At 42.9% G+C, this 25,868-nt stretch overlaps 2 protein-coding genes across 3 annotated transcripts in view; both read right to left on the reverse strand.

Moving 5' to 3' along the window:
• Positions 1-4,365, reverse strand: part of carmil2 (capping protein regulator and myosin 1 linker 2) — a 35,437-nt gene extending 31,072 nt beyond the window's left edge. Inside the window, exons 1-4 of the mRNA XM_036954544.2 lie at positions 4,168-4,365; positions 3,807-3,901; positions 3,241-3,291; positions 292-351 (exon numbers count right to left, since the gene is read on the reverse strand). Coding sequence (XP_036810439.2) covers positions 292-351; positions 3,241-3,291; positions 3,807-3,901; positions 4,168-4,204 — 243 coding nt within the window. The 5' untranslated portion in view covers positions 4,205-4,365. The remainder of the gene's footprint in view (positions 1-291; positions 352-3,240; positions 3,292-3,806; positions 3,902-4,167) is intronic.
• Positions 4,366-4,477: 112 nt separating this feature from the next.
• Positions 4,478-25,868, reverse strand: LOC110494911 (transcriptional repressor CTCF). Of its 2 annotated transcripts, none has more exons than XM_021570256.3 (11): positions 25,633-25,868; positions 23,619-24,119; positions 23,099-23,465; positions 22,826-22,996; positions 22,477-22,731; positions 22,231-22,380; positions 15,235-15,395; positions 7,285-7,467; positions 7,037-7,184; positions 6,686-6,928; positions 4,478-6,275 (listed from the first exon to the last, which is right to left on the reverse strand). In XM_021570256.3, the coding sequence occupies exons 2-11, from the start codon at positions 24,108-24,110 to the stop codon at positions 6,064-6,066; spliced, it is 2,382 nt and encodes a 793-aa protein (XP_021425931.3). In that variant the 5' UTR covers positions 24,111-24,119; positions 25,633-25,868; the 3' UTR covers positions 4,478-6,063. The 2 variants fall into 2 exon arrangements, with proteins under 2 accessions (XP_021425931.3, XP_021425923.3); XM_021570248.3 differs by lacking the exon at positions 25,633-25,868 and adding an exon at positions 24,316-24,408.

Raw genomic sequence — 25,868 nt, forward strand, 5'->3', positions numbered from 1 at the left:
GGTAACCATGGGTCACAGTGGACAGGCAGTGGTAACCATGGGTCACAGTGGACAGGCAGTGGTAACCATGGGTCACAGTGGACAGGCAGCCATATCCCATTGTTTCCGCTCCCTTTATATACACAGTACAGGTACTGTATGTGCAACACATTTTTGCATCCTGGTTCAGGCACTGAGTACTTAGAAACATACGTCATTCAAGCTGAACAGAACAGACAAGTTAGAAGTGACACACACCACAATACAAAACATGTCACTTAAACACATATACAAGGACATTATTTGGTTTACCTGATTAAGACTCTCAATGCTGATGGCATAAATCTCTAAATAGCTGAAGGAGCTTTCCACCTGCAGGAAGAGACCAGACTGTGGACAACAGTGAAGCACTGATACAAACACAGAAAATGTATACTGACTCACACAGGTTAGTACATGAAAGGGAAGGTGACGGGAAGAGAGAGAAAGAGAGGGGGGGGGGGGTGAGTGGGGGAGACTGAGGTCCTGGTTGGGGGGGGTCTGGGAGCTACGGCTCCAATGAGAGTCAAAGTAAGATAAGAGCTCTCATTACTATGTCAGCTAACAGGGGGGAGTGGGGGAGGGAGGTCATTACGACTAAAACTTAAACAAAACATTTGCCTTCATGGGCCTCCAACCATGGTCACGGTACCTATAGCAAAGTACACAACTGACATATGCATAAGTAAAGTCATGTCCACTTTCAGTCACATGAGATGACATTTTATTTGTGTTACTTCCCTTTTTCCATGTGAGGCATTTCTGCTTTATAAGTATACAAACAACACAAACTGAGGCCAGCATAACTTGTTTCTACACTGTATAACAATTATTAGAATGTACTAATACAGGTCCCATCCTCTCTCTAATGCCTTGAGTCGCTCCATTTAACTCTCCCTCTCTATCTAGCGTGCCATGCTCCCTTCCTCCACTCTCCATCTAGCGTGTCATGCTCCCTTCCTCCACTCTCCATCTAGCGTGCCATGCTCCCTTCCTCCACTCTCCATCTAGCGTGCCATGCTCCCTTCCTCCACTCTCCATCTAGCGTGCCATGCTCCCTTCCTCCACCTAGCGTGCCATGCTCCCTTCCTCCACTCTCCATCTAGCGTGCCATGCTCCCTTCCTCCCCTCTCTATCTAGCGTGCCATGCTCCCTTCCTCCACTCTCTATCTATCATGCCATGCTCCCTTCCTCCCCCTTTACCTAGCGTGCCATGCTCCCTTCCTCCACTCTCCCTCTCTATCTAGCGTGCCATGCTCCATTCCTCCAGTCTCCCTCTCCATCTAGCGTGTTATGCTCCCTTCCTCCAGTCTCCCTCTCCATCTAGCGTGTCATGCTCCCTTCCCCCCCTTTATCTAGCGTGCCATGCTCCCTTCCTCCACTCTCCCTCTCTATCTAGCGTGCCATGCTCCCTTCCTCCAGTCTCCCTCTCCATCTAGCGTGTCATGCTCCCTTCCCCCCCCTTTATCTAGCGTGTCATGCTCCCCCCCCCCCCCTTTATCTAGCGTGTCATGCTCCCTTCCTCCACTCTCCCTCTCCATCTAGCGTGCCATGCTCCCTTCCTCCACTCTCCCTCTCTAGCTAGCGTGCCATGCTCCCTTCCTCCACTCTCCCTCTCTATCTAGCGTGCCATGCTCCCTTCCTCCACTCTCCCTCGCTATCTAGCGTGTCATGCTCCCTTCCTCCAGTCTCCCTCTCTATCTAGCGTGTCATGCTCCCTTCCTCCACTCTCCCTCTCTATCTAGCGTGTCATGCTCCCTTCCTCCACTCTCCCTCTCTATCTAGCGTGTCATGCTCCCTTCCTCCACTCTCCCTCTATCTAGCGTGCCATGCTCCCTTCCTCCACTCTCCCTCTCTATCTAGCGTGCCATGCTCCCTTCCTCCAGTCTCCCTCTCCATCTAGCGTGTCATGCTCCCTTCCCCCCCCTTTATCTAGCGTGTCATGCTCCCTCCCCCCCCCTTTATCTAGCGTGTCATGCTCCCTTCCTCTACTCTCCCTCTCCATCTAGCGTGCCATGCTCCCTTCCTCAAGTCTCCCTCTCCATCTAGCGTGCCATGCTCCCTTCCTCCACTCTCCCTCTCTATCTAGCGTGCCATGCTCCCTTCCTCCACTCTCCCTCTCTATCTAGCGTGTCATGCTCCCTTCCTCCACTCTCCCTCTCTATCTAGCGTGTCATGCTCCCTTCCTCCACTCTCTATCTAGCGTGCCATGCTCCCTTCTTCCAGTCATCCTCTCTATCTAGCGTGCCATGCTCCCTTCCTCCACTCTCCCTCTCTATCTAGCGTGCCATGCTCCCTTCTTCCAGTCATCCTCTCTATCTAGCGTGCCATGCTCCCTTCCTCCACTCTCCCTCTCTATCTAGCGTGTCATGCTCCCTTCCTCCAGTCTCCCTCTCTATCTAGCGTGCCATGCTCCCTTCCTCCACTCTCCCTAGCGTGCCATGCTCCCTTCCTCCAGTCTCCCTCTCTATCTAGCGTGTCATGCTCCCTTCCTCCAGTCTCCCTAGCGTGCCATACTCCCTTCCTCCAGTCTCCCTCTCTATCTAGCGTGCCATGCTCCCTTCCTCCACTCTCCCTCTCTATCTAGCGTGTCATGCTCCCTTCCTCCACTCTCCCTAGCGTGCCATGCTCCCTTCCTCCAGTCTCCCTCTCTATCTAGCGTGTCATGCTCCCTTCCTCCAGTCTCCCTAGCGTGCCATACTCCCTTCCTCCAGTCTCCCTCTCTATCTAGCGTGCCATGCTCCCTTCCTCCACTCTCCCTCTCTATCTAGCGTGTCATGCTCCCTTCCTCCACTCTCCCTAGCGTGCCATGCTCCCTTCCTCCAGTCTCCCTCTCTATCTAGCGTGTCATGCTCCCTTCCTCCACTCTCCCTAGCGTGCCATACTCCCTTCCTCCACTCTCCCTCTCTATCTAGCGTTTCATGCTTCCTTCCTCTGCTCGGTAAGTTAATACTCAACTTGACCTGCAGGTCTTCACTGTTATTTCAGGTGTGTGCTGGGACTCAGTTGGCACTGGCTGGGTATTTCTTCTAAAGGGAGATACATACCTGACTTCCAGTAACCAAAGTCTATTTTTACAATCATTTCCTCATTCTTCTGTAAGCTCATTTCAGACTGTAAATGAGTCCTGACTGACCATAACCAGACTCAAGCAATGGTGTTAACATGTAGTTGATTTACAGTTGGAGCAACTGTGTTCAAGACAAACACACAAACACTTACCCTGGCAGGTTGCTTACTGTGGACAACATAAGCTCTCCATAGAGTCATCACCTGGTTGCAAAGTGTAAACAAAAACAAACATGTCAGTAACCACTACAAGATCAATGACTGTCTGTCTAGTGTGTGTGAGTGAGAATGGACTACATTGTATGTAGCTAACTGTATTGGAGGTTTATTCAAATTCTCCCCCATTCACATTGCAGTGTAGACTGTCAGCTGTCAGCTTAATAGCTCCACTTGCAGGTGGAACCTGGTAACTTCAGCCACATTATGAACAGATACACTGTATTTCTCTAGGGGTGAACCTTCCTCCTGGAGACCCTCCGGTAGCATTTTGTTCCAGCCCAACATGCAAACACACCAGATAATCGGCTGCTGCTCTTTTGCACATTTAAACACACACAGCTAATATAGTTTAACCCTCTGTGGTCAACATAAACAAATGCCAACAGCGCCAAATAAGCCCCAGCCGATGCCAAGAAGCAGGGTTTTCTTAACCAGAACAGGTTAAAAACCACCCACCACAGTGATTTGTTGGACCCAGGGACCACGAGGTCCCTACTCACCAGAGCCCTGCTCTCAGCCTTCCCCTTGGGTTGGTTTAGCTGCACCTGCCGCATGAGACAAATCTTCTGGGGCTTCAGCAGCTGAGTGATGTGCTCTTCTCAGGAGAGAATAGAGAAGAATGACAATAACATGGACAGCGAGCCATTCATACAATAAATAAAATATTTCAGATTCAGCCCGGCATTCAGACAGATCTTTGGCAAGAGGACACAGGCACCGCCGTAACACAAATATATATTTGGGGTGGGTGGGCGGGGGGAGACAGGAGAAAAAAAAGAGGCCATCTCAATCTTAAATGAGCAGACAAACAGGAATACATTGAGAAAGATAAGTGGCAGGAAAAACAGTGGAGCTCCATACCTTGCAAGCTGTAAGAGATGTCAGTATTGCCAGCCATGATGTTGGGCCCAGCTCTTGTCAGTAGGGGTAAGAGAGAGCGTGGGAGTAGCAGCAGCAGAGGCAGCTCAGGCAGGTCTGGGAGGTACACACACACACATCCTGCTGCTGTCTACCACACTCAGAGTGAAACCATAGCAAGCTAGGAGCCCTGAGACAGGAAATGACAACCCTTTCAGTATCACCTTTGCTAAAGATCCTTACATGATCTTCTGCAATAACATAGTAACGTCAAACGCACTTCAACAAAAAATACAAAGGAAAAAAACAGGAGTAGGCCAATATCTTTTTATTAGCTGTACAGTAAGACATTCCGCATACCAACATGCCCTCTCAACCCAACAATACATGTATTTATGTTGGTTTTCAGATCATTGTAAAATTCACACAGTACAGCCAGGTACAAAAATGCATCAACCTATAATTTTTAAGAGCTTGACAAAAGCAATTTAAATGCAATTACATATAGAAGGAAGCTTCATGTTGTATCAGCGTCAAATGGTCTACGAAAGAAAGAACATTGTTCTCTGAAACGACTAACAACCTTTATACAAAATATCTTTCCCTTATAGTTCTCTTCTCCCCTTTTTGAGCCTCCTAATCAGAATTCCACAAGGCCCTCTGACCGCGTCTGTATACATCCCACAACACAACTGCACCATTAGGACAAAATGGTTTGAGAAATGAACAGTGAACTGGGAGAAAGGTTCTGCTTCACAAGATTACCAAAGCCTTAATAATCTTTCCTTTACAGTTAAGACCTGAAGCTAGTTCAAGTGGACACCTCCCTCCTTTACAGTTTAACACACAACTAGATTCTAGCTTTCCAGAACATGGGCGCAATTTACATCCCAATCTCTCTACCTTATCTTGAAAAGCAAAACAAGACGTACATGGTCATCTTTCAAAACCTCTAACATTAGTCCATGCGGTCGAGATGTTCGGTAGGTTAAGAGTGAGTAAAGCTTCCAACCTCTGTACCTCCAAAAAGAACAGTAGATATTCAGGCTAAAAAACTCAAAACTGGAAAGATCATATCTCCAACATGATTTACAGGGTGGGCAAAGCCTCCCATGTAAGAGATTAGAAATCTCCATACTGCCTGTGTTCCAAACAGCTATGGTTAATAGTTCCTTTCTCCCAGCATTAAAGTTTTTTAGATCACTAGAAAAAGATTCAAATATGTTTGTAATAAAACTAAAAAAGTATTTACAGGCAAAACCAGCCGATGACCGTTTGTACAACATAACTGCAGTCTTAAAAACTTTGTGGGCCGATGCATGTCACTGTCCCCGATTATAGTAGTTAATGTAAAAGCCTCTACAAACTCCATAATGTGACAAGTATAACAGTAAGTAAAATGTAATATGCAGTGAATAAAGTGTTAAAAAATGGAAGGACTTCCTTTGACAGTGAAAGTAATAGTTTTAGTCTACCGCAGAGGTCCTAGATAACAAGGCTGAAATTACTGGCACTCACTGTTGCCATGTCAAGCTCACAAACAGGTTAAGAAAATAGTTTATTAGTTGGAGGGAAAAAAGAGAAAATGTCCACGTGTCAAACCTCAGCTACCATCCCTCCATGAAGGGATTCATTATTACACGTTTCTACAACATTCCTCCCACAAAAAAAGATCTACATTTCTACAGACCAAGCAGCTAGAACTTAAACTGTTACAGTGAATGCATGGAAGGAAGTGGGTTTGAGAGTGATAAGAAAACACACCGATTAGTTTAAGACAAAAACCAAAAGTGTAAAGCAGAGTGGTTTGTAAGATGGCAGATCGTATGAAGAGGGTAGACTTGTTGAAGGGAAAGGTTGAGACAAGGGGATGTCTTTGAGCAGTCTGTGTGGGGTAGATCACCGGTCCATCATGCTGAGGATCATCTCAGGGGTGAGGTCTCCGTTGGGGGCAGGGTCTGCTACAGGCAGCTCCACCGTCTCCACCCCTGCCTCCTCTGGTTGCTCCACCACCACCTCTGGGGCAGCCTGCTCAGCCTCTTGCTCCTTCTTCACTATGATGTTCTCTATGGCGCCGGTATTCTCATCCTCCACCTGGATGACGGCTGCAGCTGAGGAGACAGATAACACCCGGTATTATAACTCAACATTAAAATGGTCAGTAAAGCATAAACTGGGCATAGATTTAGACCAGGGATGGGCAACTGGCAGCCCGTCCCCTTTTTGTAGAACCGCAGATCAATTTACCCAGAATGTTAAAAAAAATACTAAGTGCAGGCACTTTTGCCCTCAAAACAGCCTCAATTCATCATGGCATGGACTCTACAAAGTGTTGAAAGCGTTCCAAAGAGATACTGGCCCAGGTGGACTACAATGCTTTCCCACAGTTGTGTCATGTTGACTGGATGTCCTTTGGGTGGTGGCCTATTCTTGATACACATGGGAAACTTGAGAATCGCAGATTCGTTGCCATCCTTGATTTAAACATTGCATGATATTGGATCAGGGAGATTTAACTCACCTGCAGCAGCCTTGCTTTTGGGGGCAGCCTTGCTGGCTTTGGCGGGAGGGGAGGGTTTGGGAATATTCTTGGGAGGTCTGCCGCGTTTCCTCTTGACAGGTGGCTCTACAGGGGCAGGAATAGGTTTGGTGGGTGGAGCCTGCTCCAACTCCATCATCTCCTCCTCCTCTTCCTCCAGCAGTGCTTCCTCAGCCTCCTCATCCTCTTCATCAATGTCATCCAGCTCAGGATCAGCATTGTCCTCTGGAGGTGTGAAGTTAAGAGTCTTAACACTGATCTCATTACATCCAAAGAGCAATAGTTTATAGGACACTACCATTAGATATGTTTCAGTATTAGAAAGGGCCTCACCACTGTCGTCATCGTCATCATCATCGTCTTCGTCCTTCCTTGAGCGCATCTTCCTCTTCCTCCCACCTCGTCCCCTCTTGGGTGGGGATCCGTTCTCTCCTTCACTAGGATCCCCGTTACAGTTCTCTGCATGTCTGGCCATGGTGTTCTGAGGAGAGTTTAACAAAAGGATCAAATGAAGGGCTATACCAAAAACAATGGATGTATTCTTCCACTCAATAAATATGTGTTTGAGTAAGTGTCCATACCCTGCGGGTGAAGGCCTTGCCACACTTGGTGCACACAAAGGCGGTGGGCACAAAGTTGGGGTCATGGTAACGCCGGAAGTGCATGTCCAGGAGCTGCTTCTGACGGAAGGTCTTCTCACACTGGCTACAGGCGTAAGGCTTCTCTCCTGTGTGGGTGCGCCTGTGCATCAGCATGTGGCGCTCCTAGTCAATGCAAGGACAGCAAGAAAAACACAAGGACAGAAAACTTTTACCAACTCCATCTCAAAACTATGCTGATTGTCCAGTATCCATAATGAGTGAACATTTTTATATTGAGGGACACCTGGAGGTAATTGCAATGAAATTAAAATGGATGGTCCCCCTGAGGAAAATATATATTTTCACCTGGCCCTTCCAGAGCGCTTGAAACTTGACTGTCTGTTTTTAACCTTCCCCCTCCAAAATGATCATTAAAACAAAATAGCAGGGAATATTGAATCCCTTTTTACTAGGTGATCAATGTTGCAGTCGTGATTTCTATCAAATCAATCCCTGGTTGAGAACCACTACTGTATTCATACCATATTCATATTATCCGCTAGAGGGCAGCATTTACCACTTTAAGTGTTAAGGGACATCCGTTAAAGGATGATAACTATAAATTACACATGACTTTAACTGTTAGTGAGCATCCACACTAGAGGAAAGTTTGTTCTACAGTAGCCTACAACGGTCAATCAACTGATCAAAGCATCCTACTGCTGTATATCCTACTGCACGCTGTATATCCTACTGCACGCCTATTATTAAGGAGGTAAAACAGACCACCCAGTGCGTGTTCATGGTCATAAACTAGGTTTCCATCCTTCTGGCAACAGATTTTCATGTGAATATTCTAAAATCTGCATAAAAACAATATGCGCATTTTCCCAGAAGAGATGAGTTTCCATCAAAATGAATTGTTGCAGATAAAAGGCTGTGTGAGACAACGTAGTGCAGATAAAAACAAATTCCCATGTACCGAATAAAAAATACAAGTTAAATGAGTTTCCATTGCATTTTCAACTCTGATGGTTCTCACAAAAACAAATCCGCTATATAGTGATTGTGCCCACTCTGGTATTTTCACTTGCGTTCTAGCAAACAGTGTGCAGAAACAGTACTGTATTCACACACTGTTGGCTAGAGCACACCTATAGCCTACATGAGATTATTATGGATAAGAGCGATATTATTTGTATTTGTCAAACGGCAGCCAAGCATCGATGATCATGTCACCAGAATAAGACCCTGGATATTTATTGAAAAAGAGCAACAAGCTCATCACCTTGAACCTTCACCACCCTGTGAAGTTCATCATAACTTTACATTTAATTTGTAGCCCAATAAACAACATGTGCAGGAATAGAGGCTAGAGTTGTGTAGACGATTAGCTAAATATTAGGGCTACAAATATTTACCTGTCAAAGTGCAAGAAAAAAAAAAGTATGAAATGGTAGATACAGTTGGAGTCATACATTTACATACATCTTAGCCAAATACATTTAAACTCAGTTTCACAATTCCTGACATTTAATCCTAGAGAAAATTCACTGTCTTAGGTCAGTTAGGATCACCACTTTATGTTAATGTCAGAATAATAGTAGAGAATGATTTATTTCAGCTTGTATTTCTTTCATCACATTCCCAGTGGGTCAGAAGTTTACATACACTCAATTAGTATTTGGTAGCATTGCCTTTAGACTGTTTAACTTGGATCAAATGTGTCGGGTAGCCTTCAACAAGCGTCCCACAATAAATTGGGTGAATTTTGGCCAATTCCTCCTAACAAAGCTGGTGCAACTGAGTCAGGTTTGTAGGCCTCCTTGCTCACCCACACCTTTTCAGTTCTGTCCACAAATCTTCTATAGGATTGAGGTCAGAGCTTTGTGATGGCCACTCCAATACCTTGACAAAATGTCCTTAAGCCATTTTGCACCAACTTTGGAAGTGTGCTTGGGGTCATTGTCCATTTGGAAGACCCATTTGAGAACAAGCTTTCACTTCCTGACTGATGTCTTGAGATATTGCTTCAATATATCCACATAATGTCCTTCCTCATGATGCCATATATTTTGTGAAGTGCACCAGTCCCTCCTGAAGCAAAGCAACCCCACAACATGATGCTGCCACCCCTATGCTTCACGGTTGGGATGGTGTTCTTCGGCTTTCAAGCCTCCCCCTTTTTCCTCCTCACAGTTCTATTTTTGTTTCATCAGACTAGAGGACATTTTAAAACAAGTTTTAATGACTCCAACCTAAGTGTATGTAAACTTCCGATTTCAACTGTATGTGCATTCCTCCAGGCTGCGCTCGGCAGCAGTCAGGGACGCAAAGCTCCACTATTGATTAGGCCTACGTTATTAGGCAATAACATTGTTCTACCTAGGCTACAACAATGCAATGAGGAAAATTATTATTGTTATCAAATGAGTACACAATTATTGTCTCAGACTAAACTGCAGTGATGTAGGCCAATTCGATTGTTTTTTAGGAGGGGGGGGGGGGGGGTGGTATTTTATTACGATCCCATTTGTTGTGGTGATTGCAGCAGCTACTCTTCCTGGGTCCACATAAATCATTACATAATACAGAACATTAAAAGAAAAGAACAAACTACATACATTTCAGACGTCACACATAGCTAGTGTGGTAAATGCGGTGTCAGTTGACTGTGCAAACAATTTGACATTTTAAACATGAATGCTTTTAATAATAAAACTAAAAAAATATGCAGTCAGTCTCCTTACGGAGACTTAGAGACCGACATGCATAGTATCGATATTAGCCCTCCGATTACAGTGAAGAGCAAGACAACCACTCAAATGTCCCGTTTTGAATGCTTCATGATGAAATAACAGCCTAAACTCAAATTAGATTTGCCAAATGCAGCAAATACAAGAGTTGTAGACTTCACTGTGAAATGCTTGATTTACAAACCATTCTCAACGACGCAGAGTTAAATAACAGATAAAAATAATAAGACGAGGAATAACATATATACACGGAGTACCATAAAGCCTAGGCCTGATTATCCAACCATTTAGATCAGTTATGGGTCTATTGTCAACAGTTTACTCATATGGTGCATTTTGATCGCACCATCGCACACGCCCTCTCTCAGCCAGGGGTGTATTCATTATGAAACCATTTATAAACTAAGAGCAAAACGAGAGTTTTTAAAATTTGACAAATTCAGGTTAGCCTATACCTGTTTCGTTTGTTTCTGTTTAACAGCTAGGTCCTGGACGATCATTATGTTGTCATCCATAGTCACATTTTATTCATTTCCCAAGCTATAGCACACTATTTTACATAAAGCATGTTTTTAAAGGACCAAAGAGTTGTCTGCTTCGTGTTTTCATGGTTGACATGGAACAATTATCACGATACTGGTTCAGTCAAAGCCCAATTCACAGCATTAGAAAGCCAAAATTCTTCCCCCTTTTTACCAATATATACCCTCATTTGGCATGTTGCTTTCTTTTGCCCTATGTTTGATTTGTGAGCTTAAACTTAGTGGGCAGGCTTTTGTTAAACATGAAACAAAGTAGGCCCAGAGACTAATGAATACACTATTTGCCTTCATCAAAACAATGTTTTTGTTGCCTATTTCAGTCCAGAACCTGCCAGGGTTTAGGGGGGGGGGTTGTAACCTATTCGAAACAGAACACTATAGCAGTTCGCAAAAAAAGATGCCTAAAATAGACAAAACACATATATTTTTCCAGAACTGCAGTTCAGGGTTGGAACACGTATTTCTCTACTTTAAATCAATCAGTCCATTTTGAAATTGTGAAAAAAATGTCATGATTTGGCAAGGAATGTTGCTGGTCTACAGCTTTGTTAGTGTATCCCGTCAGTTAGATATGTTTTTGTAGGCAGTCATTTTCGTAGGCTTAATGTGAGCTTGGGCGCGCAACACACGTGTGTGTGTGTGTGTGTAGAGGGAGCGATCAGATCAAAACTGTGAGAGAGACAGGTAGGCCTAATGCAGGGAAAAGAGAATGCAGGGAGAAGAAGTGTGATCACTTGGCTAGAGTAGCTAATGCACATAACAAATGGAAGGAACACGAGTCAATGTGAATTAACAGCGGTCGTCAGGACAAAATCTCACCTGGCTTTTCAGGCAGCCACAAAGCAGATTCCAGATGCCTTAGCCTACTTTATGACTGCGGTAGAACTTCACTGCCCCTAGTGGTTATACAGCACAATAGGATTTCACATGGAATGTTATTACACTTTCTTATTGTTTTAATGAAAAACTGATTTAAAAAAAGGCAGTTTAAACATGAAAAAAAAACATCCATTTGTCACATCCCTAGTTAATGTAGGATGCTGGCCTATGAATTCAGTCCTCCTTTGTCACTGAATATCCAATCAAGGTCATTGGCAGGAAGGTAAGGGTTTAGGGTCCGATCTAAATTCACACAACGACATCAGCGCAAAAAATATTCCTAGCTTAACCGTTAGCCTACAATTGGCGCCCCCCGCGGAAATCTAATTAACGTAAATTAATAAAAATCCATCTGTTTAAGCTGCGTCTCAATCCCCCGCATTTGCAGATATCGCCTTTCCGCATCTGCGGTGAAAGGTGGCAGAGCTAGAGCGATGTTTATCAGACCAGGAGACATCCCATCTGCGGTGAAAGGTGGCAGAGCTAGAGCGGTGTTTATCAGACCAGGAGACATCCCATCTGCGGTGAAAGGTGGCAGAGCTAGAGCGGTGTTTGTCAGACCATGAGACATCCCATCTGCGGTGAAAGGTGGCAGAGCTAGAGCGGTCAGACCATGAGACACCCCATCTGCGGTGAAAGGTGGCAGAGCTTTCTATTGAAAGATGACTCTCACAAACACAATGGTGTTCTCAGCTTTGCTCTTATGATCATCGCCATCATCATTATTATGACCCCTCTATGGAAAGATGACTCACGAATATGATGATGTTCTCTTGCTCTATGACCCCCACAAGCGTCTTGGGACTCGTCTAAAATCTGTACAGCCGATTTGCCAACTTCTGTCTGTAGCGTCCGAACAGTTTGGGTTACACACTAACACACTAATATGAGACTTTCACGAACATGTCAGTTGTTTTGCTCTAGGAGACAAGTTTGAAGGTCCCGGGTACCAGTTGAAAATAATTAATGGAAGTAAATATGGAGACTGTTTAGAGCCAAAAGTAAGGGGTTAAATACATGGCTTTTTTTTTTTTTTTTTATCCCTCTCAGATATAGGACAGACACTTCAGAACAAACTTCCCATCTGTTGTTCCATGTAGTGAATCTGTTATTCAAACTAATAGCAGTGATGCCCAAAATAATTGTTTATCATATATATATATATATATATATATATATATATATATATATATATATATATATATATATATATATATATATATATATATATATATATATATATATATATATATATATATATATATATATATATATATATATATATATATAAAATACTTCAAGGGGTCTTAAAATTCTAAATCAATAGCTAAATCGTCCTTGGTATGACCTTCATAAACAATTCCATATAGCTTAGTGCAATTTGAAGCGCTGCTTCTTAACGCCTGCTCGCTAAACCCGGAAGCCAGACCCACCAATGTGTCAGAGGAAACACCGTTCAACTGACGACTGCAGTCAGGTTGCAGGCACCAGGCCAGCTACAAGGAGTCGCTAGAGCATGATGAGCTAAGGAAAGACCCCCGGCCAAACCCTTGCCTAACCGCAGGACAATTTTCTATGCCACACAGCCAGGTCAATCAAGGTGTGGATGTAGGACCACCAGATCAAGACCCTGTCATGGCCAGTCCAATCTCTAAACCTGAACCCCATTGAAAACCTCTGGAATGTGATCAAGAGGAAGATGGATGGTCACAACCCATCAAACAAAGCCAAGCTGCTTGAAGTTTTGCTGCCAGGAGTGGCATAAAGTCCCCCAACATCAATGTGAAAGTCTGGTGGAGAGCATGTTGGTGGTGGAGAGCAATATTGATTTGTGAACTCTTCCTAAGTTAAAACCTTAGTATTGTGTTGTTTAAAAATGAATATCAACTTATTTTCTTTGCATTATTTGAGGTTTGACAACACTGCATCTTTGTTATTTTGACCAGTTGTCATTTCTGCAAATAAATGCTCTAAATGACAATATTTTTAATAGGAATTTGGGAGAAATGTCAGTAGTTTATAGAATAAAAAATATTATTCTCATTTTACCCTATAAATAGTACAACCAAAGAAAATGATCATTTTGCAGTGGTCTCCATGTTTTTCCAGAGCTGTATATGGAGCATACAACAATCACAGCTCTGTAGATTTTGCCACGAAGAGACAGAATCAATAGATTATTTATTCTGGAATTGCCCCTATATAGCTCGTTTCTGGTCACAGGTTCAGGAATGGCAACAAAAAAAAAATGTCGAAAAATAATAATTAATTAATTAATCACAACATGCACTTAAAATGTACCTTACAAATAACAGTTTTGGGTGATTTGGATAGCCGTAGTTAGTCAACAAACAATATAATAATACCCGTAGGAAAGGTATTCATCTTTAGCTCACAATATGTGGATAATATAACGATTACATTTTGTAAAACATCATAGCACAATTTAAATATATATGGCACATGGAAACCAAACAAGGGTGGTCTATAGTGAAAGAAGGGACGAGCTGAGAGTGGTGATTAAAGAGCTTATGTTTGGTAATGTATTACTGTTATGTGACTGCTTTAAATAAAAGTACCATGTATATGTAGCAAAAAAGCTGTAAAAAAACGAAGATATTTGTCCTCTGAAAAGGGGGGTGGGGGAGGGGTTAATAAAAATAAAATAACCCCCCTCCCTTTAAAAAAAAAAAAAAGGACTGACGCCTCAACACTGCGATGCAGTGCCTTAGACTGCTGCGTCACTTGGGAGGCCCTACATGCATTACAATGCTGTAACAAACCGGGTTAGGCAGGCCTTGTGTTCATTTTTTAAACTTTATGATGATCAGGACCTGTTAACGGCACTGTGATTTTAATTTTGTTGTTTTCTTAATATTAACAATTACATTTTTTTTTTTACATTTTTTTTTAACAAAAAGTTTAAATCAGGGGTTGGGTCCAAAACTATTTTCCAATCGTTTTGTTCTAAAACAGAACCACTGTTTTTTGTTTCACTGTTCTGACCAGTAAAACTGGTTAGAACAAAAAAGTACAGTTTTTTATCATTTCTTTCTGTTCCTTTTTAAACCTCTGGGGGGGGATAAAGGGTGGAGGCAGCGTGGCTTAAAGCGCTGGGCATCTGGTGATGACATGCATTATCTGAATTAGGCCCAGAGAATTATACCAATGGAGGGGCGGCTTAAACGGAGGAACTTTTAATGTCTGAACTTCAGAGTTGGCTTAACGTTGGACCCGAGAAGCTAGCTAACGAGCTTGTTTTTGCAGTGCGGCAGCAGAATTTTAAAAAGTAGTTGTGAAATGTGATAACTATAGTATCCTAAACTAGCATTAAAAAGGTGAATCCATTCTTCTCCAATTAAACATGTCTCTCACAATCATATGAATTGCTGTTTTAACGTCCATAGGCTAGGCTACAGCGTCTGCGGGGGGAGGGAAAGGAAGCCTACATGCGCACACACAGGCAAATATTTTCAGATGGCAGGCAGACACTGGAAGAAGTTTCTGATTGAAAGGAGGGTTTTGCATAGGTGCTTTGTAGCATTTTTTTTGTGGGACTGGAAAAACATGTCCGCAAAGCAAAAGGTTATTAACCGGATCTAATGAGTTTAAAATAATGGTTCTATACAGGAAAAGTATTGATCACTTCCATTCCAGTTTTCGAGTTCTGTTCCCTGAACCGGTTCCGACCCCTGGTTTAATCGTTCATACCCCTAATATTTACTCCAGCCTAGATTCTCTATCATCCCAGGTTAGAGACAACAGGACCTCACCTGTCTGCAGCAGTAATCACACTGGTCACACTTGAAGCGTTTCTCGTTCTTGTGGGACTTCTGGTGCTGGATGAGTGCATAGCGCTCGTGGAACACAGCATCACAGTAACGACATTTCCTGCCCTGCTCAATGAACGAGTGCTGTTTTCGCAGGTGGACACCTGAAGGGGAGGAGAAGGGGGCAAAAAAAAGCTTATTGCGAGAGATGTCATCAATATAAACAAGTTCAGTCACAATTATGGCTGTGGCGATCACGAAATTGTCAGCCGGTGAATGTCAAGCAAATAACTGTCGGTCTCCCTGTAATTTACCGTTAATTAACAAACACATTTAGCATCTCCTGGCTTCCACACACAGCCTACAAGCCAATGATGCAGACAATTGGAACATTTACATTTTAAAAAGTCCAATAAATCCATGTAATATAGCCTACACCGTCACAATAAATCCATGTAATATAGCCTACACCGTCACAATAAATCCATGTAATATAGCCTACACCGTCACAATAAATCCATGTAATATAGCCTACACCGTCACAAATCCATGTAATATAGCCTACACCGTCACAATAAATCCATGTAATATAGCCTACACCGTCACAATAAATCCATGTAATATAGCCTACACCGTCACAATAAATCCATGTAATATAGCCTACACCGTCACAATAAATCCATGTAATATAGCCTACACCGTCACAATAAATCCATGTAATATAGCATACACAGTCACAATAAATCCATGTAATATAGCATACAGTCACAATAAATCCATGTAATATAGCATACACAGTCACAATAAATTCATGTAATATAGCCTACACCGTCACAATAAATCCATGTAATATAGCCTACACCGTCACAATAAATCCATGTAATATAGCATACACCACAATAAATCCATGTAATATAGCCTACACCGTCACAATAAATCCATGTAATATAGCCTACACCGTCACAAGAAATCCATGTAATATAGCCTACACCGTCACAAGAAATCCATGTAATATAGCCTACACCGTCACAATAAATCCATGTAATATAGCATACAGTCACAATAAATCCATGTAATATAGCCTACACCGTCACAATAAATCCATGTAATATAGCCTACACCGTCACAATAAATCCATGTAATATAGCCTACACCGTCACAATAAATCCATGTAATATAGCATACACCACAATAAATCCATGTAATATAGCCTACACCGTCACAATAAATCCATGTAATATAGCATACACAGTCACAATAAATCCATGTAATATAGCCTACACCGTCACAATAAATCCATGTAATATAGCCTACACCGTCACAATAAATCCATGTAATATAGCATACACAGTCACAATAAATCCATGTAATATAGCCTACACCGTCACAATAAATCCATGTAATATAGCATACACCGTCACAATAAATCCATGTAATATAGCCTACACCGTCACAATAAATCCATGTAATATAGCCTACACCGTCACAATAAATCCATGTAATATAGCATACACAGTCACAATAAATCCATGTAATATAGCCTACACCATCACAATAAATCCATGTAATATAGCATACACAGTCACAATAAATCCATGTAATATAGCCTACACCGTCACAATAAATCCATGTAATATAGCATACACAGTCACAATAAATCCATGTAATATAGCCTACACCGTCACAATAAATCCATGTAATATAGCATACACGTCACAATAAATCCATGTAATATAGCCTACACCGTCACAATAAATCCATGTAATATAGCCTACACCGTCACAATAAATCCATGTAATATAGCCTACACCGTCACAATAAATCCATGTAATATAGCCTACACCACAATAAATCCATGTAATATAGCCTACACCTTAACAATAAATCCATCATTTATTTTAGACAGGTCTGAAGAAACATGATATGAAGAAAATGTAGTCTATTTCAGAAGAACAGAATACTCTGTCCTTATGTTAGGTACTAGTTCATTTAGCAGACGAGATTTGCTTAATATTCTGTGGCATTATTTAAATTGTAGGGTTGCAAACTTTCCAGGAAATTTTTGCTTAAATTCATCAAAACAGTTAGCTTATAACAGTGAACCTTTTTTGTGGGATACACAAGGCAATTCTAGGTCCTGTGGCATATTTTGGTTAAACGATCCACAATTCAATGGAATTGCAACCCTCTGCATGCACAGTGCATTCTTCCATCGCAGGTATGTTCAAGTGCACTCTTCATCACATGTACAGCTGATTCTCAAGATATTGCACACTAATGAGATGCTATTGAGCCCACACTACTACACTGTCTGAGCCAAGGACTACATGATTTCTGGTAAGTTTTGATTGCAATACTGGGTGGGGCGAATATATTTTTTTAGGACATACAGGATTTTTTGTTAACTAGTAAATAGTATCCTACAGCAAATTGTATTCAAATCATTTCTAACTTGTTAATTTCTGCTAGTTAGTTTTTGCTACCATGTGGGTTTTAGCTTCATTGAGCCTGCTAACTGAGGAGTGTTAATTCACCTGTTTCCATACATGTTTAATTTTAAATATTAATCTTACAAAGGAGTTGTTTAATCTAACTGTTTAACCACTTATCTGTACATGGAATTGTATTTGGGGTTTTGTACAATTTTTCCCCCTAATCTTTATAGGAAAATGCCACGGGCACTATCTGATGCGTGGAGACATTTCACTGCAGCTAATGTAGAAGGAAAAGCTGTCCATTTGCAAATGCTGTGACAAATCATATCTGAAGAATGCAACAAAGATGCAGAATCATCTGATCAAGTGCATAAAGTTCCCTCAGCGCTCAAAACAAGCAACCTCTGACAAAAGTCCCTATACTTCTATTTGAGTAAAAATGATGAATCAGACACCTTATCTACAGCAACAGCTCATGACCCAATGGAGGAAAGTAGTCAGAGAAATGCTGATGAATGTCTTGTTCGAGCTGTGTACGCAACTGGTTCACCTCTGATGCTCACAGGCAATGTGTATTGGAAGAGATTTCTGAATGTTATTTGCCAGCATACACCCCTCCAACCAGACATGCTTTATCTACTAATTTACTGGATGCAGCGTTCAAGTGAAGGTCAAGCAAATCATAGAGAAAGCAGACTGTCTCAACCATCTCTGATGGGTGGTCGAATGTTCGTGGGCAAGGAATAATTAACTACATCATCTCCACCCCTCAACCAGTATTCTACAAGAGCACATACACAAGGGACAACAGACACTACATTACCGATGAGCTAAAGGCAGTCAATGACCTTGGACCACAGAAGATATTTGCAATGGTGACAGACAATGCTGCGAACATGAAGGCTGCTTGGTCTAAAGTGGAGGAGTCCTACCCTCACATCACACCCATTGGCTGTGCTGCTCATGCTTGGAATCTACTTCTCCAGAACACCGTGCCACTGAAAACAATGGATACACTCCACAGAGAGCCAAGGAAATGATTAGCTATGTAAAGCGTCATCAAGTTATAGCAGCAATCTACCTCACCAAGCAAAGTGAGAAGAATAAAAGCACCACATTGAAGCTGCCCAGCAACACCCGTTGGGGTGGTGTTGGCATCATGTTTGATAGTCTCCTAAAAATGAAGGAGTCTCTCCAAGAAATGGCCATATCACAGTCTGCCGATATGGACAGCCCCATCAAGAGGATCCTCCTGGATTATGTATTTTGGGAGAGTGGTAAGCAGCTTGAAACATATAGCAGTAGCCATTGCACGGATTGAGGGAGACAATGCCATCCTGTCTGATGTTCAGACTCTGCTTGCAGATGTAAGAGAAGAAATCTGTACTGCCCTGCCCTCTTCACTGTTACTCCAAGCAGAGGAAACTGCAGTTCTGAAATACTTTAAAAAGCGAAGACCTCTGCCTGAAGCCCATACACGCCGCAGTGTACATGTTAGACGCCAAGTATGCTGGCAAGAGCATCCTATCTGGTACAGAGATCAACAAGGCCTATGGTGTCATCACTACTGTGTCTCGCCACAGTGGCCTGGATGAGGGCAAGGTTCCTTGCAGTCTGGCAAAGTACACTTCCAAGCAAGGGCTTTGGGATAGAGATGCAATATGACAATCGTGCCAACATATCTCATCAGCCACCGGGTGGAAGGGACTTTGTAGATCTGAGGTTCTTTTCACCCGTTGCCTCCATCATCCTCCAAATCCCACCAACTTCAGACGACTCAGAGGGCAACTGGTCCTTGTTAGGGAAGACACACACACACCAAAGCACGCAACAGGCTGACTAATGGGGTGGCAGGTAGCCTAGTGGTTAGAGCATTGGACTTGTAACCGAAAGGTTGCAAGATCGAATTCCCGAGCTGACAAGGTAAAAATCTGTCATTATGCCCTTGAACAAGGCAGTTAACCCAGTGTTCCTAGGCCGTCATTGAAAATAAGAATTTGGTCTTAACTGACTTGCCTAGTTAAATAAAGGTAAAATGTAAAAAATATTTTTTAAATGCAAGGGTTGAAAAATTGGTGGCCATTGAGGCTTTTTGAGCCTGACAACGAGCCGTCCTCAACAGGGTTGGAAAGTGACCGTGAAGATGAGGCCTCAGAGTCTGATGTTCAAGAGGTGGACATTGAGGAGGTCCTTGGAGAAGACATGGAAGCCTGAGGAAGACAACCAACGCTTTAGTTTTTAGACTATCATTTTTTGGGAGATGAGATGGATCAGTGGGGATCATTCAATATTCCCTTTTATTGTTCAGTGAAATCATCCCATTTGAAGAGTCAACTCATTTAATTAAAGGTCAATTCGTGACTAAATTGTTTTATTTATTTTTGGGGGGAGGATTTAATCATGTGCAATTATGTCTACTTATGATAAGGTAAAAGGTTTATATTTCTGTCTCCATATGATATGGTAAATATATCCAATGCAAAAAACATCACATTTAAAATGGCATTAAAATGTATTTGCATTTATTTCCATTAATTCTCATATATTCCCACAAAGTTTCCACCTCTGAATATTCCCCAAAATGTGCAACCCTATTTAATAGTATGAAGAATACAATTGAACAAAGCTGAATAAAATAGAAAGGATATTTTCTCCCAACGATTTGAGGGAGTGCGCTCATGCGGCTATTCTGTGTTGAGCGGTTAACATAAAAATAGGTACTTCTATATGCTTAATTTAGAGTTATTAATGTAACTTGTTCTACAAACGTTGGGCTATATGTTCACCCTGACTATACCGCTCACGGCGCAAGCGTTGCAAAATACATTTAGAAATCTAAATTATTCAATTATTGCGCCCAAAGAGACAAACTGTTTTGTCGGTCGTCGTGGTAATACTATGAAAGTTTAGATGCCAATCACCATCTAAGTTTAAAGAAGAAAAATAATGGAAGGAAAAGATGACTAAAAATGATTCGGTTGACCGTTTTATCTGTGGATTAATTGTCGGAGTTGAGGACCTTGTGCATTTCAGGTAAAATAACAGCTCAATGTTTATATCCCAGGACAAATTAGCCTGCTAGCTAAATAGGACAAATTAGCTAGCAAGTGCAAGCCAGCCTAGCTAAATTGCCATAAATGTTTAATGCTTTCCACCTGTCCCCAAATGAACGTAATTGGTTCCGTTTGTTTTGATATTTTAACCTGCGCGTTGTGATCGTGTTTGGTGTGGGGGGACAAAACACGTGTATGCACGATGGCGCACACGCACAGCCAGTTTGGGTTCCATGTAAGGCTGCATGATGCAACTAATGATGATTAGAAAAAAGTTGCTTGAAAGACTGAGCTCTGCTTTGATTTTGAGCAGGTTGAAAATACTTCATTAACCTCTCATTCACACAAGCACTTGATAATGCCTCAAATTTTACGACGGCACCCCCTTTGTGGCCATAATACACCCTAAAAAAAATCCAGGCCTTTTGCGGCCAGTGGCTGTTGTGCCCTTGGCCCGGTGTGCTGTGCCCTTCACCCTGAGCTAAGCACCTCTCATTCACACGGCTCCCCATCATGTGATCAGGTCTTTCTCACAGGCTAAAGTGAAGACAGACACATCCTTATCCAATTCCGAGGTGCATATTGAAAATATTGGAAGAAATGTCCACATTTACTGTCAGCCAACAAGATGAGTAGACTTAACGAACAGCTAAAGCACTAGCCTATGTCAATCTACTATCCCCCATAGTACAAAAGTCAACCTATTCTATTCTGTGCGACAAATAAATATTCTAAACGTAGTCTGGGACAGCTGCGGGATGGAATAGATCCCAAATTAATACAACCACTAGCACCAAAAAAACAACAATAATTCACAAGTGATCGGCTAATACGGTCACCCATCAGACTATTCTTGATTTATCTTAACTTTACATGTACTAAATAATATACGTGGGAAATTTGTTTCGATTTAGAATGAAACAAAACAGGTGCAGCATGAAAAAAATACATGTCATCTGTGCATTTAAATAGCAAATAGGGGACGCTTTCCCCATGGTTCATTGTCATGCCAGCCAGGTAGGCTATACCCCTGTTGTAAATATAAGCAATGTGCTGAATATTAGGAAAGTTGAGAAATAAATATAGTTAGGCCTAGCCTATAGAAAGCTGATGGGGTCCTCCTCTTTTTTTGTAGAGGCCATCACTCTGTTTTCTTGCGCAATTGCATAGCCTATAGGAATGTTGCGCAACATGAGCTCCTGAAGTATTTGATTAGATTTCCAATTACATTTGCATTGATGTCAGAGTAATTAGAGGGACAATAGAGTGCCGAGTACCAGGCAGTTAGCAAGTTCGGTAGGCTACTAATGACCATCAGCAGCAGAGCTTGGAGAAGCCTAATTACCGTGACTAAACAGTCATGTGGAATTTTACTTCCTTCATGACTCGTGACCGCCAATACGGTCACCGCAACAGCCCTAGTCACAATTAAGTTTACGGTGGAGATTTACAAATTATGCTGTCAACATATTGGGATAATCAGGCCAAAAGTCAATGACTAGCTATCTAACCCAGGTCACTCTTTCGGGCGATGACTGTGTCACAGTGGGGGCAGTGGAACTTAGCCACGTTCTCTGTGTGCTTCTGCAGGATGTGCATCTTCATGGTTCCACTCTGGGTGAAACGGGCGTGGCAAATATAGCACTCGTACGGCTTCTCTCCTGGAAAACAAAGCAGGAAAACATGAGTGTACAAGTTCAACAAATCAGGCCAGTCACTAATTGTGTTAACACAGTATCCCTGCAGCTGTGCCTCACCCGAGTGTGTCCTCATGTGTCTCTTCAGCTTGTAGGTGTCTCTGCTGGCGTAGCTGCACAGACTGCACTGGAACGGACGCTCCCCAGTGTGGGAACGGATGTGCCGCTTTAGCTTGCTCACCTCTACACTGGCATAGTCACACATGGAGCACTTGAAGGGTTTCTCATGAGTGTGCTTGTAGCGACGATGTCGGACCAGCTCTCCACTGGTCACGAAGGCCATGTCACAATCTTGACACTTGTGTGGTCTGGTACCTGTAAACAGAAATAAAGTTATAATAGTATCTAACATGGTAATATGGACAGGAATATAGAATTGTCTGTCAATGTGCCTATGATGTCACCATACCTGTGTGTGTGTTGAGGTGGTTCCTTAGCAGGGTAACAGTCCTGAAGGCCCTTCCACACAGATGGCACTTGTGGGGCCTCTCATCTGTGTGACTTTTCATGTGTCGGTCCAAGTTGGAGCGGCGGGGACAGGTGTAGCTACACAGCTCACACTGGAATGTTTTCTTCACACCTGGAGCATACAAAGTCAGCACTTGCAGAGGCATTTAGCACCACAACTTGAGTTACAAAATACCTCATAAACAAAGGACACAGAAAGAAGGGGTAATCTTACCCTTCTTCTTAATTTTGGTGGGTTTGGGGGGTTTCATGTTGCCCACCACCTTCTCTGCATTGACCTCAGAGAGCATCCCTTCCTGCTGCTCCTCCTCAAAATCATACACAGACACGTCCATGTTGTCTTTATCCCCCTCTGTGTTGTAGCGCAGCGTGCTCTTTTTTGCCTTCTTGATGGTCTTCTTGGCAGGGGGCTGGTAGTCGGGGTCCTTGGACCATTGTGGTTCTTCAGGCTGGGGCTCACACTGCAGCTCCTCCTCCTCCTCCTCCTCCTCCTCCTCAGGCTGGACCTGCTGTTCCTCTTGGTGCTGGAGCTCATCCTGCTCCACTGTTTCCACCTCACCATTCGCACCCACCTTCACCACCTGAAGAAGCAGTAGTGTTTTTAATTTCTCTACGACTAGTACATTTAGATAGGCACGTGTGGTAGAAAACATTGTTGTACACCCATAGTGAAATATGCTCCCATTAGTTCTGAATTAATGTAATATTTAGTCATGAAGTGCAGTCTCTCTTACCTGGAATCCCTCTGGCAGGGGCAGGGTGTGGCAGATAACAGGGTTTCCATCTTTGGGCATGGCCGTGGTGTCCACGAAGGTGCCCTGTAGCGCCTCTACAGTGGCCTGGGTGACAGGGACAGCAGAGACAGGGACCTGGACCAGCTGTAGCTCCCCGAGGCCCCCCAGCTGCTGCTCATCCATGTTGACAACCTGCAGAGTGATTATCTGGGTCTCATCCACCGTGGTGACCGTGGCCTCGTGGGCTGTAGCCACAGGGGCATCCATCACCTCAGTCTTCAACTGCAGCAGGGCCGGGTCCAGGGAGTCCATTACCATCATCTCCACATTGACTCCCTCCACCAGCTGCTGGGTATCCAGACCAGCAACTCCCTCTGGCTGCTGGTCCATCACCCCTTCTGCTGCTTGCTGGAGCAGGTCTGCCACCACCTCCTCCCCCTCATAGGTGAAGTCCTTGGCCTCAACCACAACATCTGTTGGCGCTCCGTCCATCGGTAACACCTGAGAGAATCACCCCAAAACCAATCAGCACACATTCTAAAAATGTAACCTTAACGCATAACCATTTATTAATAAATGTTGAAAGTGTACCAGGACGTATGATCAATCTAGCAAGGCCTAACAGACTGAAAATGGCAGTTCAGTTCAGGCAAGATCTCAAACATAATGCAACTTCCCCAGCTTTCTAAATTGTTACCTGCACTAGAAAGGAATACTTCATCTTTCTAGATCTGCTTGGCTTGCTCAATTTCTCACTCAACTCTCCTGACTGTTACCTGACACTCAACCTGTGGGGAAGACAAACAAGTTGAACGTCTACATAAACCTACTGCATGTATTGAATGCAGACACATCCGTAGCTAGTTAAGCCAGTCTAGCAAATGTGGCTGACCTGGTATTATTAAAAACAACCTACAAGTATGATGTGACATTCATTCACAGTGAACATGGCCAGCGTTTTGATAGTGGACATGAAGTCACATAGGGAGTCATGTTTTTGTACCGCTACCAGCCGGGTTGTAGAGGGAGCTCTACCCTGTTTTTGTCCATTCTAGCTCGCTTACGTTAGTGCCGTTGTAGCTCAAAGTAGGCTTTGAATCAGACAGCGGACACTGGATGGAAGACGAACTGCAGCAGAGACATCTAGATCTTTTTTTTTTTTAGATAAGTCGCATTCATTTGAGGCCGGAGGAAGACGTTGTACTAGTGGAAACGCTCGCATTAATGACTACCGGAGACATTTACGTTATGCATCTTCCTTGTTTGAATTCGTTCTGCACAACAAGCCAAGCCAGCTAACTTTTATATTGCTAGAAAAATAGCGTCTGCTAAATTGTGAAGTCTTTGCATCTAGGACCTTAGCATTTTAAAACGCTCGTCAGCTAACGCTAGAAGTTATAGTTAATGTGGTCATATTAAAATAGTGAACGTTAACTAGCTAATTAGAAAGTTATTTAACGTTAGTTTGATCAACGGAAGGGGTTACTAACGTTAGCTTTTGCGAAGGCCGTTATCAAGGTGGGGCAATATTGACAGTAAACCGATCTTGTAAATTATAGCTAATTTCGATTGATGGCTTTACTAGCTAACAAAACTAACGTTGTGTAGATAGGGGTCTAACTAGTTAGATTATGATTGTGAGATTTAGTAAATTCCGTGTACTGAGCTACAATCTGTCGCTCGCTGACTTCATAAGCAGCCGCGAGTTTCTATCTTGGCACAAAGAAGAAAAATAAAATGGACGCCTGGCCTAAACACTAAACCAACACGTTGAAGTATTTAATGATCGAGCCATACCAAAGTGCAAACTAATATAGCTCTAAAAATACTCCTTAATGAGACATTTCGTTGAACTTCTGGATTATAATGTATTTTTTGCTGAATGTTCGATAACGATAGAGGGAGACAAACACCCCCGTCTACCGCCTGGACCGGGAGCCCCATCGTGACACCTAGAGGCCGATTAAAGCTCCTGCAAAACTGCCCCCTTTCCTGGAAAGTACTGTTACTTTACCTGCTCTTCGTCGTTTAATTCCTCACTGAATTCGACAGAAAGCCCAGAGTATGTTCTTCAATCAGATCGAGATGGCTGAGAATTGCGCCCTTCTTCTCCTGCGGTTTTAATCCTCTCCCGCTTTTGCAGAGTGGGCTCCGCACAAAATGGCGGCCTTGTGAAAGTTAGTGCGCCTGTGCATTGAAGGGGGGCGGTGGCGAGAGGGTGGGTGTAAACGGTTCTAAACATTGAATTAT

Source organism: Oncorhynchus mykiss, chromosome 2 (genome assembly GCF_057628025.1).
Source record: "Oncorhynchus mykiss isolate SJ-2025 chromosome 2, ASM5762802v1, whole genome shotgun sequence".
Taxonomy (NCBI): domain Eukaryota; kingdom Metazoa; phylum Chordata; class Actinopteri; order Salmoniformes; family Salmonidae; genus Oncorhynchus; species Oncorhynchus mykiss.

Coding starts and splice junctions, on each gene's coding strand:
- LOC110494911 (XM_021570248.3), bottom strand. CDS start 24,339: ATGAAGTATTCCTTTCTAGTGCAG. Junction 6,929..7,036: donor TGATGACGATGACGACAGTG/GTGAGGCCCTTT, acceptor TCACACCTCCAG/AGGACAATGCTGATCCTGAG. Junction 6,276..6,685: donor CAAAAGCAAGGCTGCTGCAG/GTGAGTTAAATC, acceptor CTGTCTCCTCAG/CTGCAGCCGTCATCCAGGTG.